Below are 18,038 nucleotides of genomic sequence, written 5' to 3' on the forward strand. Positions count from 1 at the left end.
TTTTGTTTCCTCTGAGTTTCGAATTCAATTTTTAAATAATGTCTTAATCTGCTATTAAATATCTGGTGTGAATGATCGTTACTTAAATTACACACCACGCAAAAAAATCATTGCCAAAATCATAGCCTCCGATGTCATTGAATTTGATCAAAATTGATGGATCTTAAATAAGTATGGTATGGACTGGACCATTATTTTCTAGCATCAGAACCATCATGATCAGAATTTAGGAATCCTCAAATGATCCCTGATCGGAACCAGCCGCGTTAGGTTCTTCACAGATAGCTTCGCTGATACGTGCAGCCATCTATGCGGTATTGTGAAAATAATACCGTGTCTCTCCAGCATTGAACTCTCCGAACTGCCGAAAGCTCTCGACGTGCTTTCTTAGTTTTTGAGCATTGTCTGCCATCTCGTGGCTGGGATGTAAAAGTAATATCAGAATTGTCGCACAAGCGTCCTCCATCGACTTCAACCCAAAATTCTCAGTCGCAAAATGCAACGAAAACGGGACAGCGAGATATAAGAAGTAAGGGGCAAGGGTCAATAACGGGTGGTGCTAATATACCCGAAAGCGCATCACGGATTAAAAAAGATTATTCGAGATAAAATTGACAGTTTACGATTTTCGGAACATTCGATCTATTGGGTTGACTCAATAACCTCAAAGAAATTAAAATCGAAAATAGACGATAAATGGTATTAGTGTAAGATTACGTGAAGCGTTTCGGTGGTTTCGATAAAAGTCAGAAAGGTGGTTCCCTACGGTATTAATCGGGAAAAGCTCGATTGTCGGTAAAGTGATAACATTGTGATTCATGAAGTGATTTTATGTTAATTCAAAAATGAGTGAGACGGAAGATATCCAATTGAACCTAAAGTGGGATAACTTTTCATCTCACTTGGCGCTTTCGTTCGATTCGTGTTACGAATCCCAGCAGTTTGTTGACGTTTCTTTGGTCTGCAAAGATGGAAAAGTGATAAAAGCTCATAAGGTCATTTTGGCAAATACGAGCAAGTTCTTTCATCGTTTGTTGACCGAGAATCAACATCCGCATCCGATGATCGTAATGCATGACATTGACGTCGATGATCTTCGAAGTTTAATGTCTTTCATGTACTGTGGAGAAGTCCAGGTCTTTCAAAATGACCTCAAGAGGTTGTTGGATTTGGCAGATACCCTTGAAATTTCGGGATTACAACAAATTCCGGACTTTGACAACGACAGGACCCGCTGCGGCAACAAAAACTCAACTGTTGTCAACGATCAAGCGGAGTGTCCGAACATTTTTAATCTACCTGAAAGTCCTGAACGTGACGTCGATAAGCCGGCTTCAAACTTGCTTAAATACGTGTCAACTCTCGGTCAAAAAAACCTAGACAATTCCGTCCCAATATTCGAAAGTTCGAGTAAAAAGTTACGAGAAATGGCGCAAAAAATAGAAAGCTCGAGCTTGGGTAGGAAGACTTTTACCGATAGTAGCGAAAATAGATTAAGAGAAATAACTAATAACAATGTACCAAAATCGTTCAACATATTGCCGGAAAACGAGTCAGAATCTCTGTCTTGCAAAAGCTCAATTCGAAAACTCCAAGAATTAGCGAAGCTTTTGGATAACGTTAACCGGAACCCTACGCTACCAGAAATGCCCAAGGCTACTTCCGTTGGTCAGAAAAGGCCCTTGCATTCTGTTGAAAACGGAAGTCTATTTGCTAAAAAGTCAAACGTCACTCTCGTAACTCCGAGTACTTCTGAAACGGAACCGGAAGTCGAAAGTAATGGATTGGTACCGGCACATGACCCTGGTGATACCGGCCAAACGAATGACGGCGAACAGTTCATACAAAACTGCGCCGCTTTAATAAAGGACGAAGTTGAGGTCGCGACAGATTGCAGCAGCCCTCCGGACATTGAACTTGATAATTCGCACAATGAAAATTCTACGTTCCATGATGGCGAAAATTCGAGAACAAGTATGCTCGCTGCACAACTTCTTAAGGCTGTCGCAAATAAGAGAAAAGGTAAGACTTAAAATTAGCGAATAATGAAAAAAGCTCGAGTACGAACAACTCCGTAATCTGATTTTCATCTTCTTACGAGGTTTTATCGTCTGTTATCTTTTGAATAAGAAATATAGGATTAGTTGTGTAACCTACGGATTTTTAATATAAATGCGCGTGCTCAATGGATTCCAAAGAAAGGGCAATGCGCTAGTCGTTATTTTTATTTTGCGTCTCCTTAATGAACGGAACAGCCTCAAATTTTTATAGCATCTGATACAGGTAGTACAACTCGTAGTACAACAACAATTTGCTAGCAATAAGTCTTTCAGCCATACCAAAAGTATTTTGAAAGATCAATCTTCGATTACTAGAACTATTGTTAATAGGTACTACAGTAAAATGATTTTCCTCTGTTCTGGAGCAATATCCAGACGTGAAATCATACCTGATGAACAATATTTCACGCAACTAGTCCGACAGGACGAACAATCTACGATTCTTATTATTTTCTGACATTAGATTCAATCTTAAGCAACAGTAACAGACAGTTCCGCTCATTATTTTTTAAGTGAAAAGAAGAGACTAATGAAGAGTTACCAAAGCTCATTCGTGAGTTCGCCAACGACTAGTGCATCGCCAGTAAGTAAATTTAATCTTTAATGTATTCCTTATTGTTGTGAAACATGCCATGGCGTTTTTCACCTGAACAACTCTGTAATCCCTGAGTAAAAAATATTATTATAGATGAAATAATCTTACGACGGCTGACCAGGTCTAACAGCACTTCTGCAACAAATCACTGATGCAAAACACGTAAGGGTATGAGATTCCATTAGTATTTTTATAAACCCTTTACATTTACCCTCGCATTTACCTTTACATTTGTCCATGTAATCGTGTATCTGCATGTGATCAGTATAGCTCTCTCAAAGACGCTATTCTATACCGAAGCTGCAGTGAGCATTAGGCAATGCAAAAGTTAGCATGTATCACAAGTCACAGTCATATACATATAATCATGAATATCATCAATTGTAGAATATGAATGGAATTTATCCCGTACACAGTAAAACCAGGCTGCTCACTTTGGGCAATTCATTCCTTCCTCTTTGCTTAGTTTACAGAAGAACATTCCTTCACAACAAATAAGGTTGCTTGGGAAAAAAATATGTCAGAATATGTTAGAATTACACATGCCTTAGGCCTTTTATTTATTCTCCTCATGATCCCTGATTTCCCTATGTTCCCTATACATCGCTGCCGCCCGCCACCGCTATCTTGTTAAATTCAAAGTTATGTTATATTTGATTAGCTGATGCTACATGTTGTACATATTCATGTATGAATGTAATTTACCTGTACGAATGTTAACATTAAATCCATACCGATAGTTTGTAATGTCCATGGGTTGAATAAAACGAGCGAAAAAGCAGAGATTCCAGGTCTGCGAGTCATCAGATCTGATCACATAGGAACATGTCTTGTATCTGATTACATCTAATGACTTCAGATTTGAACAGATACGATGAGATCTAATCATTTTTACCTGGGGATCCTGTTTAGCGACGTGCTAGTTCTTCAGATGGAATACACGATGCTCGCATCTGATATTTTAATGATGGATTACTTATTACAGGAAATCTAAAAGCAGTCTTTACCAGAAAACCAAACTTTGAAAAACAATCGTGGGATGGGTCCTTAGCTGCCATTCATAAGAAAAAACTTGGTGCAAACAACGCTGTGAAACATTTTAAAGCTATGATCCCCTCGGGACATGTGACTGGTATTCGTGTCAAACAATATGCGAACGAAAATAAAAAATTGCAACCAGATTCGGGAAATAAGTTACCGGGATATTCGCTATCGATTGGAAGTACAGATATTAATCCGCCTCAAAAAGAAGTACGACGAATGCAAACGCCTCCACTAGTAGATGAACGTGGAATCGAACGTAGAAGCAAAGTAGAACGCATTTTTCTTGATCGTTGCCGTGAGAAAAATGGTGAAAGAGTTTACGATATCACGTCACGTTACGTTGATCTATTTTTCGACACCCTGGAAAGAGATTATCGAACGCATCGCTACACTGCAGATCGTATTTTCAGCGTCAACGGAACTGGATTGATTATAGATCGGAACGAACAAGGAGCAAGGATACTAACTTGCAGAGGAAATCAGCAATTCGCAGCACTGAAACCGAAACAACGGAGTTCTCTAGTTACCGTATTATGTGCTATGAGTGCTGGTGGTAAATTCATACCGCCAATGATGATATTTCCGCGTGAGAAAATTAGCGATAATATTCTGACGGGAACGTCCGCTGGATCTTCAGAACACGATACATCAGGTTGGATTGAACCGCGTCATTTTTCCGAATGGTTGCGACATTTTATGAAGCAGACAAATCCATCAGCAGATTCACCAATATTGCTTATTGTCGATGGTCACTACAGATACGCCACGAGCATGGACACTGTTCAATACGCTGAAAAACATCACGTTTTTATACGTTTTATTCCTCCGTACACAGCCTATAAACTGCTGCCATTGGATTTGACTTTTATGAGAGTGCTGATTCCTAGCTACGGTAGACAAAGCCAACGATGGATACAGCAATCACTACGTCCACTTTGTCGTAGTGACATTGAAGAATTATTTGGAAAAGCTTATGCGCAATGTCCCTCAAAAAATATTGCTATCGACGGCTTCAAAGCGGCCGGAATATATCCGTGTGAGAGAAAAACTTTCACTAACGAGGATAGGATGTTTATTAAACTCATCACTCAGGAAACAATGTGCAACCCCGAATCATTCGTCCGTCCAAATGCTACTCAAGATATCAGTCCTTCGTCTACGAGAGCGATACATCCGACGAACCTTGATCGGGCGTGTGAAAATGATTCGAATGAGGCTGGACCTAGTTCTAATCCTGTGAAGTTGGAGAATATCTTCATTATCCTCGACGACATCACGTCAGTGGTGAATCCGGACGAGGTTACTGTTATCACTTGTGATAGATAATGTTAAGTTTTTACATTGGAATACTATTTGATAATACCATCCATATATTCTAAGGAAAAAAAAAGTGCTGTGTGATATTTTCAATATTTTCTTACCCTAATGATATTTTGAAAAGAATTATTGTTACGTTATTCATAATATATATAACTTCGTCGTTTTCTGTTTGCTTTCTTCATCTAATTGAAAACTAATATAAAGAAATTCTGTTATTTTTATCATTCGTCAACAAGACTGATACTACTATGACGATAAATGAATAATTGGTTAAACGAATTTTCAACTGTTCTGATTATTTTCAATCCCTTATCTTTTCTTGCAACGCGCATCGTCATTATCAGCAGAACTTTCGATACACTTGATGTCATTTCTTTTTCTCTATTGAATGATTTCATTAGAGTACGTTTAATAGAGCAATAATCAACAGAAAAGACACTGTCGGGGACTGGACGAAGGCATCCGCCCCTCCCGAGTCTGTTGTAATCAAATCGTCCCAAAACTTCATTCGTTCTTCTAGAAAAATGTGCTGCAACGTCAGAGATTCGTCGGAACCGTTTCCTATGAGTAGCTGCATGGTCGACGAGTATTGCATCCGAATTGTGTCGTTCTTTTTTTGCAGCAGGCGTTGAATCGTAATGAACTATTTGTCATACATCAGGCAACTTTTCATGGAGAGAACTCGTTAGAAAATGGTAACCCATTGTCGCGAAAGTTGTCCACAAATGCACCATTGTGTGTATCACGTTGAGTTCAGTTTCGCTCAGCTTATCAATTGACACTTGAAATAGCGCTTCCAGTTGTGGAAACAGGTAGAGAAGTTCGTCGTTGTGAGTCGTGATACTATTATTCAACGGGTTATTGAATCCATAACTTTGGCTGTAAATGCCTCGGTAGCGAAACGAGTAGAATTAATTGGGATTTTTAGCAAAAGTGAGCTGCTCTCGGAGTATACACATTGGATAATTGAAACTCATGTCGGTCATAGCTTTAGCGATATTAAGCCACGATTGAGGATGAATATAATTGTCATTAAAAGTGCTGAAAATGTATTTTGGGACCACTAGAGTTAGGTATTATACATACAATGCACCTGATTTTTCTCTTATTGCCATATTCTTTCATTGCCGCGTGGGCATCCAGTTAATCCTATTCTGTATTAGCGAGATCGAGTATCGTAGGCAGAATTTCATCGAAATTATTTAAATACAGTCTAACCATATGTCTATTGGAACAAATAGTTTTCAGACGTATAATTGCAAAGATCCATCACGTATGAGAAACGAAATGGCTCCTGCAAAAAAGGCAATAGTCATGACGAACTACCCTTCCCTATCATTATTGCCGGACAGCATTGGAATCGATCTTCAAAATGTCTCGAAATTTAGATAACACCCGCACTAGGACCAAAAATGGTAGCCGGAATGGGGCTGCTAAATCTATAGATTTTCGGGGCGATTCATTTCAATAAATCACTCTTCGCAGAATGCCGTTGAATACTCTAGTTGTGCAATCAGACGATGGAAGTTATCGCGTAGTTTTCAATTATTATTGAAATATGCAGTTATCTCGATGAGGGAACGTTTATTGCGTATCACGTTCAATGTCATCAATACCTTAATTCTCCAACTGATGGCTGGGCGTAGGGGATTCCTCTGAGAGCGGATACACTTCCATTGCGAAGAGTCATTAGGGTGATGGTCCGAATAGTAGAATTGCTAAATGCACCAGCCGCAGTCCCTACTAATTGTAAGTTGACCGGCCAAAACGCTGAGCAAGAACAGTCGCGAACTGTTGTCATCGTGAAATGATGTACGTTCGCAACGAGTTACTTCACTACAATAACTGATCATATTCAACAAGATTCTCCGACATTCAATCCCCACTCAACCATCCACAGGAGCTCACCATTCACAACAATAAACACACGTCGCGAGTACACACCGTAATGAAAGAATGAACGAATCATAACAGACCGATTTCGCATCGATGGTTCTCGGGTTAATTTAGACGCGATAAATCCAACGTATTTGAACGAATGCAACTTGCTCCATAAGGCAGATATGAATCAGATTTACGTTCAATTTTGACCATAGGTGCTGCGTGTAGCGTTTAAAAAGGGTAGTAATTTGTGGGATAAAAAAAGCTTCTGATGAATTCCAAAAATTTTGGTCATTGTCAGTAGCTAGATGTGTAATTCTAATTACGTAATTGTTTGTTAACATTTTTATTTTTTCTTTCCACAGCAGCTGAGAACGCTCTGACCGAAGGAGGCTACAGCGGCTATTTAGGTGGTGTTCCAGACCAGCATATTACAACGAATAGTAACACTAAAAATAGGAACCGGAAGCTGGCCTTCCACGAACCAAGGCCATGTGATATTTGCAACCGTGTTTACAGGGATGCGGCAACTTTGCGACAGCACACTTTCACGATGCATACCGCTGGAACTTATTTTTGTGGCTGCGGTGCCTACTTTTTTACAAAATACGATCTATTAGTGCACAAAAAACAGGCCCATTCCTGAATTCATTGATTTAGGTGATTGTAAAAAGACATCATTGAATTCATTTGCGGCAGCTAGATCAAACAAATAGACCTGTGAATAAATATTTAAAATAACGCTTACACATGCGTATGAATGTAAATAAACGTAAAACTAGAATTTATAAAAAGAAATAAAATTGTTCGTCAAAATGTGACTACATAACGTACATTATAGTTACTAGATCGTAACCCATGTATCACGTTTCTTTTTTGTTATGTGACCGATCAATTTTCGGTGAATTGATTTCCTCAAAATTCACATCTAAATAATTGCGAGCCCCATGGTTTATATCTCAGAAGCCACTATTTCGAGTACTTTTTGGAAGACTTCGGTGCAGGGCACGAAATAAACACGTGCCGTCAATGCGAAGACCATATCGGTTGCCAAGGAGATTGAAAGCAATGTTGAAAAGGGTCTTTTCACCGATTTAGTTACGCGCAACCCCTGGCATTAACGGCCTCACCTCAAATTTCGAAGACACCGTACTACGACTGCGATGGAAACGGAGATTACCGAGGAATGTCTCACCAATATGATTCGAGATTCCAACACAAATGAAGAGGAATTTCAGAACTTTATGCATCGTGTGAATCAAGTTCGTAAGTGAAACTGATTCATTGCGTTGTCGAGATTCATGGTGATGCACCTGCCGCCCCTTCGGTTCTACTTCGAAATTATTCTTATGACTTTTTGTCGATAGAAAAAGTAGTAAAAAAACTGGCATCAGATGATCCAAATGAACAGAAAATGGGCACGATGCTCGCTGACGAAATTTTGGGCCCAAAGACGGAGATGGAAGTTTCGGAGCTTGGTGAATTAAAGGTCACGAGCAGTCGGACTGTGATTAACAAGCTTCCACCCATTGAGAAAGAATCCGACCCTAATAAGATGTCGCAAGGTATTCCGATTGCACGACTATAGTTGTTCTCATTATTTTGCTCCCGACTAATGTCTGAAATTATTTTCACATCTTTCATACTTGCAGAGGCTTTTATGATGAGCGTTTCAAGCGATGCGAAAAAGAGGGCTGCAGATAGGAAAGTGAGAAACGAACGCGCAGACACCTTTAAGAGGATTGCTAACAAGGCGTTCAAAGAGGGCAACTATGAAAAGGCTGTTACTTACTATACGAAGGCAACGCAACAGAGAAAAGATTCTGCAATGCTTTGGAATGATCGAGCTCTCTCATACATGAAATTGGGCCTCTACGAAAAAGCATTACATGACTGTGATTGGGCTCTCAAGGCGAGTGAAAACAATATCAAAGCACTACTGAACGGAGCGAAGTGCTACAAAAAATTGCGGCAATATAAAAAAGCCACCGAATTCATCGAAAGAGCGAAAGAATCGAATTCCGAGCTGATTGACTTCATTAATGGTAAATCTCGAAACTGTTAATTCTCGAGCTTAAATCTTCTTGCTCAATGTATTAAAAAAAATTTATTCCGGTAGAATTCGTGGAAAACATGGATAATGAAGTTGAGGATACAATGAGGCAAGAGCTGGGCGACGAACCCGAGCCGTGATCACTCATAGAATTTTGGATGTGTGAGCAATGGTAGTGCAATAGGATCAAGTTCATAGGAATGAGAAAAATGGAGAATGAAATACAATTAATTTTAAAAACAAATTTCATTTCATATAATTATCTTTTCTTCATATATTACCTATTTTATTAATTTTTTTGTATCTAAATTTCTAAATTATGTCAGGATGTACTCAGTTTTTGAGCGTACTTTTCCTTGACTTCAGATAATGACCTTGGCTCATGTAAAAAAACTGAGCATTCAATTCCCTGAAAATCAATTCGAGTTGCGCGGTTTATAATTTCTTATTGCGGAAGTAACCAAGTGAGCACCATGTAACTTACCTGCATTCTGGCTGCTCTAACAAAACCTTCGTTAGCCGAAACTGTAATACTTTTCATGTTCTCTCCAGTTGCAAAGACTAACCTTGATCGATCTTTGATTCTTCCGCCAAGAGGTAATGCGTGCATGATCCTCTCGCTAGGATTGTCAGAAACGACCTCAACTCTCCTCATCAATTCCTCTGTTCTCTCAGTTTCGTTAGGTCCTCCAATCACAGAAATTATATTTTTAAAATTATCATAAGCAGTCCGACATATAATTAATTTCTTTCTCTTAAAAAGTTTCTCCAAAATCGGTTTCACCGGACGACTCCTCTCCCATTCTGCTTGCATTGTGAGTAAAGGTTCTTTGTATTCAAAATCAGCCTGACCATTTGTCATGTTAGTCACATAAGCTAACAGTGTTGAAACATCTAGATTTAGAATTTTTATTTCATCTGTATCCCTCACATCCAACGAATTTATCGTATTTAAAATTGGCATCCCCCGTACCTGCCCTTCTGCTTGGTCAGACTCAGAATCTGAATCAGAATCAGAACTAGAATTGTACGAATCTGAGGGTCGAAAGACAGATGCACTTGGGGATCCATCCAGACGTTCCTTTTGCTCATTAAGAGATGCTGCAGCATTAAGGATATCCTCCGAACAGGCAATTCTCTGTCCTTCTACCGTAACACCCAAACGCTCAAGCCTAAGAGCCAATGGTACTTCGATGCCATAGGCAAAATGGAAGACTACTTCAGGAGCTTTATACATGTGCGGATGCAGTGTGCTGCACTTGAGGTAAGATTCTGCTTGGTCCAGTACAGATTTTTGCCCATACTCTCCATTTCCAAGAGATATTAAAGTCAATGCTCTTGCATTTCGTGCTATGACTTTCACCCAGGTTGATCCTTGATTGCATACAATATCGACTTCGAGTCGTGAATTTTCAAATTTGAAAGGTTTAATAACGCTCACTGGATTCTTGGATGCCAGAAGTCGATCCACCAAGGCGCTCAAGTGAATGAGATTTGTACTCTGCAGGTGATCCTTCTTCACATTCCCTGTAGATTGTACCTTTTTGAAAAATAGTCACAAGTAAAACAGATTAGTTCAAACAATAACTAGTTATTAATCGACTGGGTCCCAACCCAGAGGTGCCAAGATGATGTTCTAGAATACCGACATCCGTAGATATGACAACTAAAGATAAGGCAGACAGCGAGTAGTGACACTTTGGTTCTTACTTAGGACTTACATATCTTGAAATCTGTCAATACCTGACGTTTGTAGGAGTGCAACAAAGACAAGTAAACGAGTAAAGTGCGCCACGAGATTTCATCGGAGCTAAGATACCTCCAGTAACTCACCTTCTCCAGAAACCTGATTTCTTGGTTAATTTTTCTGCTAAATTTTTCAACCCCATCAACGTACTCCAGGGGCTTAAGCCTCTCCATCATCCCTTTACCTTCCTGTATTTTTTCTCCAAGGAGTTTCAATAGCTTTTCTTTTTCCTCCATATTGTGTTAAATAACTTAACTTTTTATTATCGTAGCAACACTTTCAACTTTGCCGTTCTTCTAACTCTACCGTCGAACGGAACTGTCGCCAGCATCGGCCATTTTCCATTTAAAGTCAATACCGTGGTCGGTAGACTGCACTGTCAAACAAGGCTAACCTATCAGAGTTAATATTTTGGTCACAAGAAACCAAACTAAACACAAAACATCTGGGTATTGGCACTGGGGGTGATGGCGGTGGATTATTTCTACTGCATTAATTAATCAGTGTTATAAATAAATAAATCTTCAATAAGCTAGCTCCGAATAGAAAACTAGGTGCCACTTGAGAAAATGGGCTGCAGATTCGGAGTGCGTTAGTGAAAATTATTTTTAATAACATCTTTTTAGCGCAGTAGTGTTATGTGGGTTTATCATATTGACTGGCGTGAAATTTTGTAAAAATTATTTTTGTGCCAATGTCAGCAACGACAAAAACTATCGAGAATCCAGAAGTTCCCGGTGAGTTATAATAACTGCATATAATATCAATTTATTCCCGAGATTGCACTACAATTAATGATTATTCACACTTGATTTAGTTTCTGAAACATTACACTACATACAATATCAATGAATCTACTGCATTTAGTGAAAAACAGGCTGAAACTACAGCAAACTTCAGATGGTCCTTCAGGTGGATTATGGTATTTCGAATGAAGTCTCCAAAATCCCCCCGAGGTGGGAGTGTCGAGATGAAATTTTGCAACGCTTGTCAAGGGCTGAAATCGTGCTCGAAAATGAATTTTTCAAGATATCTCGATTTCCGTTGAGTTGACAACAAAAATACATCAGAGCAAATAGAAAGCTAGGAAAATTTTCTCTAAAAAAGATACCAAGTAATTTTTTCGTGGAGGCAAGGGTTTTTTCAAAATCTTGCATTGAATTCAAACTCAAATTTTCGACTTTTACAGAATTTAAATGAAGTCTTGAATACCGGTTATAATTAACAAAATTTTCAAACAACAGGGATATCAATTGTTATGGAAACTCATCGAGTTGAGGTGACAATTAGAATTATGACAGCGATGGAAATAAATACAGCGCGGGAAATTTTTGTCCCTACACTATGAATGATCATGAAACTTGCAGTAAAAGCCTGCAGATCTAAATCGATGAAGACATATTTTCATACTTTAGATTAGACTGGGCCAAAAAAATGGACTATTCTTTCTTTCTGACGGTACTTCGAAAATATTATTTGGCATGACAAAAAAAATTGTTCGGCTAATTTGAGCTCTTAACATCAATACGAAGAGATCTATCATCGCAATTTTTGATTTCTTCTTACGGAGCTGGTTTTTCACTCGTTTCTTCCAAACCATCGCGGAAAACGACATTAACGTATGGAACTTTTTTGTAGGAAATTAAATGTTCTACAAAAAAGCTCTGTTTGTAAATTGTCGTTAAACTAGCCGTTTCTATGTAATCGTGCCTTGAACATTGAACTATTTTTTCTTTGAATTTTTGTAACTACCATTAATAACAAAATTCAAATAAATGAAATACACACTTTTAAGGGAAATTCGATGCGCTACAAGAAAGGCGTCTTAACATTTTTCATCAAATTCACTGCTTAAAAGTTATTCAATAAATAATATTTTCGAAGTATCGTTAGAAAGAAAGAATAGTCCATTTTTTTGGCCCAGTGTAGATCTGAGATTGGAGGATAATACCGTAACTGATAAACGTGTTTAATAAGGCACGTTGGGAACACCTGTTAGCATTCATAATTAGTAGTGTGGTATCTCGTATTTTTAAGGCGAAAATTGGCTGCAAAACTGCCTTACATTATGTACGTGAATTATGATTAACTAGGATTCTTAATAAAAACTAATGAAACGCACTTTATCAACTATATTTTATTTATTATCACTGAACCCTCTTTCTACACGCACACACAATAATACACATTAAAGGATATGCTTTCTTTTCAAATAAACGCAGAAAGTGACACGGAAGATTTTATCGACTTAGGCAAATGACAAACCGTAGATTATGCGTAGAATTAAATAAGCTAATAAACGAATGAATCGTTGCAAGTGTCGATGAAATATCTTCGACTCGGTGGCTGCAGTTATACAGGGGTAGGCGGGGCAATTTGGAGTACTTGAGGAATCTATAAGAAAAAAAGTAAAAACATTTTTAATTCAAAATGACGTTTGAGGTTCTTCTCGATCACTTTGAACAAATTTTTACGAATTTTTTGGGATGCCCCATTCTGCCCCACTACCCTATATTGCCCCGCGTTCCCCTACATATTACGTGATTACAATTAAATTATAACATGATTATGTACATCGGTCAAGCTAACAATAGGTAGATGGGACGTCATCGTATTATTATGCAGTATATTTTATTGATTATGTTTTTTATTTTTAAAGGTTTCATAATTCGATATGTTGGAAGTATTAAAAGTTATTTCACAACGATTCTTTTTCCATTAGTTTTGTATTTCAACGTTATAATACCCCTGAAAACTAATCCTCACATGGACGCGAATAAGCAAAAACATCTTGACCAACGAAGATTTGTTTTTTTTTTTTTTGCAAACTATTGCGAAAACGTGAAGCGCCTCCCACATCACAAGAATATATCCATTGTACAATTTTTCCAAAGATGTTGATTATTTCTGAAAAAAACTGACTAAAAAGTTCACCGTGTTACATCCCGATTTCATGAATCGTAGGGGAATTTTCACCATACGGACCCACCCCCATCACCGACCATTTGGTTTCCAGAATTCATCTCACGTTATACGCTAACAGCATTAATAGGGCAATAATCTATCTGAATGTCAATGAGGATTTCCGTATTTAAGGGCTTGAATGTTTGTTACCACCACCGCCGCCTCCGCCACCACCCCCAACTGTAGTATCGCCCGAAGCGAGTCCGGTGGCATCGCAAATCCAGCCACACCAATCACCCCAACAACCAGCACCAGAAAATGCAGCAACTACGTGCACCGGGCTGGCACCTAGTCAATTTCCAGCTACCGCAACTTCTCCTTATTTCATTCAGTCTAGTATACAAACTCAAAATTCTACCCCGTGGTGGGTACCCACTGAGGCAGATTCATCAGAACTCTACGACTCTCAGTATGCCCAGTGGTACGAGGCAACTTACAAGGTTTCACCACCACCTAACATATCCAGCAAGGCCAAAGCCAAGTACTACAAACGAAAGAGTGAATTTATCGACCCGGCACAAGATGCAGGTGAGTTCAACCGCGCCTTTGTGGTAATTCCGATACAGGTAAATCCTGTAAAGGTGCATTTTTCTGATTCCAGAAAAAGTCGCCAGTGCTCAGAGAGAATTGTCCGCTCTAATGAAACCGTTAAAATGTGACTTATGCAATGCAGTTGTGAGTCTAAATTTATGCAAACTTATATTCTTGTCGTGTCAGAAGAATGTTGTTTTGGCCAATGAAAAATTTATATTATTTTCATGTGTCAATGCACAGATGAATTCCACCCTTCAAGCGAAATTACACTACGATGGTAAACCCCATCAGAAAAAAGTGTCCATGTTCTTGAATCAGAGCGTGAAAAAGTTGAAAACCGAAGATAGCGGTCAAGTTTCGAGTACGACCGAAGCCGACTGGAATACGTATTGCGAGGTAGGGTGGTGAGATTTTGATCCAACCCACTGAGATTCCTCCCATCTCGAAACTGAGAATGCTCGAAATTATCGGCGACATAAATTTACAGATCTGTAAGACTTGGTTCACTTCGCAAACAGATGCGACCCAGCATTATGCGGGGAAGAAACACCTGAGAGCGGCGAATGGAGGTCCGCGTGTTAGGTAAGATTCGGAAACCACGATTTCCATTTTGAAAACAGAGCTGGATCCGCTTATAAAATTCCCCACAGACCATCGAAGAAACATCAAACTCAGAATCAGTACAGCCAAGTTGACTCGACCGGACGGTTCGGAATAGGAACGGCTTTCCAATCCGATCCACCGCCAGTTGTAGTTGCACCAATATCAGAAGCTGCTGCAGTTGTGCCTGTTGCACCTCCAGTACCCATTGTACCTATACCTGCACCTGTACCAGTTGCAGCCCCCCTCTACACACCTCCGCCTTATCCAACGCCACTGCGCTGCGATCTATGCGGCGTTTCTGCAAATCGACAAGATCAATTGGATACCCATCGGCGAGGGGCGAGACACATGAGAATGCTTAGAATGAATGGACTCCCAGTGCCTGAACCTAGTGAGATTTTTCGTAATAACTATAAGATAGTCGACGATCTTGGAATCGGAGGATCTTTCTGTACGTTTGATTGCTTTGTTTACAGCACCTGAAACAGAAGCTGTACCTGCAACGGGTGGACCGATAGATTACTCGATTTACCGAACCCCTTCGGGTAAGTTACAAAAATTTATTTTCACAGTTTGTCATTTCCATCCGTTGTAGAAATTGTTTCTGGGCGCTAGCCGGGAAAAAATAAATTCACAAGTCAAGTCGGGTTACAATCCAGAAAAAATCATGCAAGTAGGCTGTTCGTTCGAAATTCAAAGCGCCGAGTCGTATGGCTGGCCGGCTGGTCTGGTCGGTAAAATCAGTTGCTGAAAAAAAAAATTTCTACACGGCTTTTCTCAAGTTTGCTCGAGTAATGTTTTATTTTCATTCGCTAGGACAATACTACTGTGCACCGTGCAATTTGTCTGTAAATTCGGAAAGCAGTTTTGCACAACACGTCGAGAGCAAGAAACACAAGAATCAATTGAACCCAAAATCTCCCGCAACTGCTGCCACTGCTAAGAAAACACGGTTCAAGAAAAAGTAGTCCATTTTAGCTTTATTATTCTGAATCAATGAAATTAAAACGTAATAATGCACCTAGACCACACTCAATTCTGATTTTTGTGCCTCCCACTCACAGTCTCAATATTCCCGAAGCAGTTTTATTAGATGTACACTTCATGGGTATGTTTAGAAATACATAATCACGTTCACTTGTGTGTTAATTATTTACACAGATAACGTGCCAAGTGTTGATCACAATTGAAATATGAAATTACGTAATAGATCAGCACTACAGCATTTTTCGACTGTTTTGTGTTTATACTTATTTATTTTTTTCATAGATCATTTTCTCGCTAGTATGTCATCGTTACGCTGAAAATTATTTTCCCATAATCTAGTTTTTCCAAATAAATCGAATCAATGTAATCAAATTCGAAGCGGAATAGCTTCGTAAATTTAATACGCTCAACTCTTTAGCTTCTAAAAAGTTTCAAGCAATTTTGATGACAGTAAAGTAATCGTTAAGCATTCTAAATAATATCTGTCCCGTTCCGAGAGAATTGTAGATCAATTATCATGCGCACAGTTCTGGTTCTCGGAATCCGGATAGATCTATCGATATATCGATCGGTTGTATCAATGGAAATTCAAATCTAACTGAGGTTCTCATGCCGTTGACCGAAGATTCTTACTAATCTTCAGTCAAAGCTCATGCTTCGTAATTATTTTCAATTATCAAATTGTTTGTTGATTCCAGCTATACTATCTAGTTTTCGTGCATGTCCACATTAGAAAACTAATTATTCATCGCGATCTTTCGGAAGTGCCAAGAAAGTAGGTCTCATCTGTATAGGTTTAGTATTTCATTTGAATTATCTATTCATTTTGATTGTTGCGTAAATCATTTACACACGTTATCATCAATTAGTTTTACAGTATGATCGGTGATGTACTATGTGTCCCAGCTTTTACACTACAATATGTCTGGTTTCCTACCGTCAGGCGCCAGACTTACGCCATAGTGCCACCATAGATATATCTATGGTGCCACGTGTATTCGTGGACCACGATATCGTAAGCCTGGCGCCTGACGGTAGGAAATCAGACATATTGTAGTGTAAACGCTGGTACACATGGTATAGTGATGCAAGTTCCGAAGAATGGCCTGATAAAATTTTTTGGCAAAGTGTTTTATTTCGGTCAAGAGACATTCACTTCTCATCTGTATGTTCATTAGTCGTTTGTTCATTTATTTTGAATACATTTGCAACCAATCATATTCAATCATGTTATCTCAAAATCTTCAATGATCGCATAAATTCTAATTACTCGATATTCGAGCGATACGTTGAAAAAATATGTGGTGCAATAGTTTGTACAAATTGTTATAGCTAGCTATGCTAAATTATTAACGAAAATGACAAGTTTCGTATCAGTTATAAAACAAGTATTGCGGAGGCTTGGGGAGGAATAATAATTATTTTCAGAGCTCTGCGAAAGACGAAGACGGTATAAGCTTACTAGCAATTTGCGTTACTCAATCCTCTATGCATAGCCGTAAAACTCCTTCACAAATTGTACAGTTTAATGTGTTAATTTAAGCCTATGTAACAACATTAAATGAAATTAAAGATCTATTATATTGTTCCTTGGAAAACCGGTCACTCAATATAAAGCAATTGACCCTCTACGTACAAAAAGAATTTCACCCAGGTTAACATTAAACAAAATCCCTGTTCAAATCTAGTTCTTCAAATCGTACTAGAACGGCGAATCCAAAATTACGACAAAATTCTATTTGAAAAGAAAAATAAAGCTTTGCCTATTCTCGGATATAGAAAGACCGATAGATCAGAAACCAAGCTTAAAATCTTTTTGTTTTTCAACCGTTATCTTTGATTATTTCGAAAATGGGAGAATTAACATTCGTTACGTTATCACAAGAAGTGTATAATGTAACGTGCGTACGTGTACGTATATGTACACGTCGAATGAGTGCCCGGCTGTGATGTGTCAAAATCTACAAATGAATGCTTGAAATATTGAGTACCATGGGGCGTTGAAAGGGATGTTAATTTTTTCCCCCAAATCTTTTATTCAAAGCGAGTTGTAAGCCTATGCCCGTTCAAGCCAACACTTTTGAAAAGTTCTTCAATTAAATAAAGCGGTAGAGCTGCCAGAGTTTTCCTCGTCCGTATAATACACACGTACACGTTCAAGTATAGGTATACCAAAGGCTGTTGCAAATAAAAAGGCTATCTCAAATATTGTATACGTACGTTATCCTCCGCACCTTCACTCATCTAAAA

At 38.7% G+C, this 18,038-nt stretch overlaps 4 protein-coding genes across 7 annotated transcripts; 3 read left to right on the forward strand and 1 right to left on the reverse strand.

The window, feature by feature from the left end:
• Positions 1-503: 503 nt before the first annotated feature.
• On the forward strand, positions 504-7,560 carry LOC105690131 (protein abrupt-like). 4 transcript variants are annotated; one of them, XM_048655504.1, is made up of 3 exons: positions 504-2,022; positions 2,749-2,823; positions 7,266-7,359. In XM_048655504.1, the coding sequence occupies exons 1-2, from the start codon at positions 846-848 to the stop codon at positions 2,805-2,807; spliced, it is 1,236 nt and encodes a 411-aa protein (XP_048511461.1). In that variant the 5' UTR covers positions 504-845; the 3' UTR covers positions 2,808-2,823; positions 7,266-7,359. The 4 variants fall into 4 exon arrangements, with proteins under 4 accessions (XP_048511461.1, XP_048511460.1, XP_048511458.1 ...); XM_048655503.1 differs by lacking the exon at positions 7,266-7,359 and adding an exon at positions 3,641-5,114; XM_048655501.1 differs by lacking the exon at positions 2,749-2,823 and having other exon boundaries at positions 7,266-7,560.
• Positions 7,561-8,031: 471 nt separating this feature from the next.
• On the forward strand, positions 8,032-9,217 carry LOC105690132 (tetratricopeptide repeat protein 12-like). The gene is made up of 4 exons (XM_012407699.3): positions 8,032-8,166; positions 8,268-8,465; positions 8,553-8,945; positions 9,020-9,217. The coding sequence occupies exons 1-4, from the start codon at positions 8,064-8,066 to the stop codon at positions 9,091-9,093; spliced, it is 768 nt and encodes a 255-aa protein (XP_012263122.2). The 5' UTR covers positions 8,032-8,063; the 3' UTR covers positions 9,094-9,217.
• LOC105690216 (UPF0415 protein C7orf25 homolog) lies at positions 9,181-10,938 on the reverse strand. Its single transcript, XM_012407845.3, has 3 exons — positions 10,787-10,938; positions 9,438-10,493; positions 9,181-9,362 (listed from the first exon to the last, which is right to left on the reverse strand). Exons 1-3 carry the CDS (start codon positions 10,934-10,936, stop codon positions 9,276-9,278), a joined length of 1,293 nt encoding a protein of 430 aa, XP_012263268.2. The 5' UTR covers positions 10,937-10,938; the 3' UTR covers positions 9,181-9,275.
• Positions 10,939-11,299: 361 nt separating this feature from the next.
• On the forward strand, positions 11,300-17,386 carry LOC105690214 (zinc finger protein 346-like). The gene is made up of 8 exons (XM_012407844.3): positions 11,300-11,437; positions 13,797-14,192; positions 14,266-14,339; positions 14,439-14,594; positions 14,686-14,780; positions 14,849-15,192; positions 15,278-15,346; positions 15,618-17,386. The coding sequence occupies exons 1-8, from the start codon at positions 11,395-11,397 to the stop codon at positions 15,767-15,769; spliced, it is 1,329 nt and encodes a 442-aa protein (XP_012263267.2). The 5' UTR covers positions 11,300-11,394; the 3' UTR covers positions 15,770-17,386.
• Positions 17,387-18,038: the final 652 nt, after the last annotated feature.

This window comes from Athalia rosae, chromosome 5, assembly GCF_917208135.1.
Source record: "Athalia rosae chromosome 5, iyAthRosa1.1, whole genome shotgun sequence".
NCBI lineage: Eukaryota > Metazoa > Arthropoda > Insecta > Hymenoptera > Athaliidae > Athalia > Athalia rosae.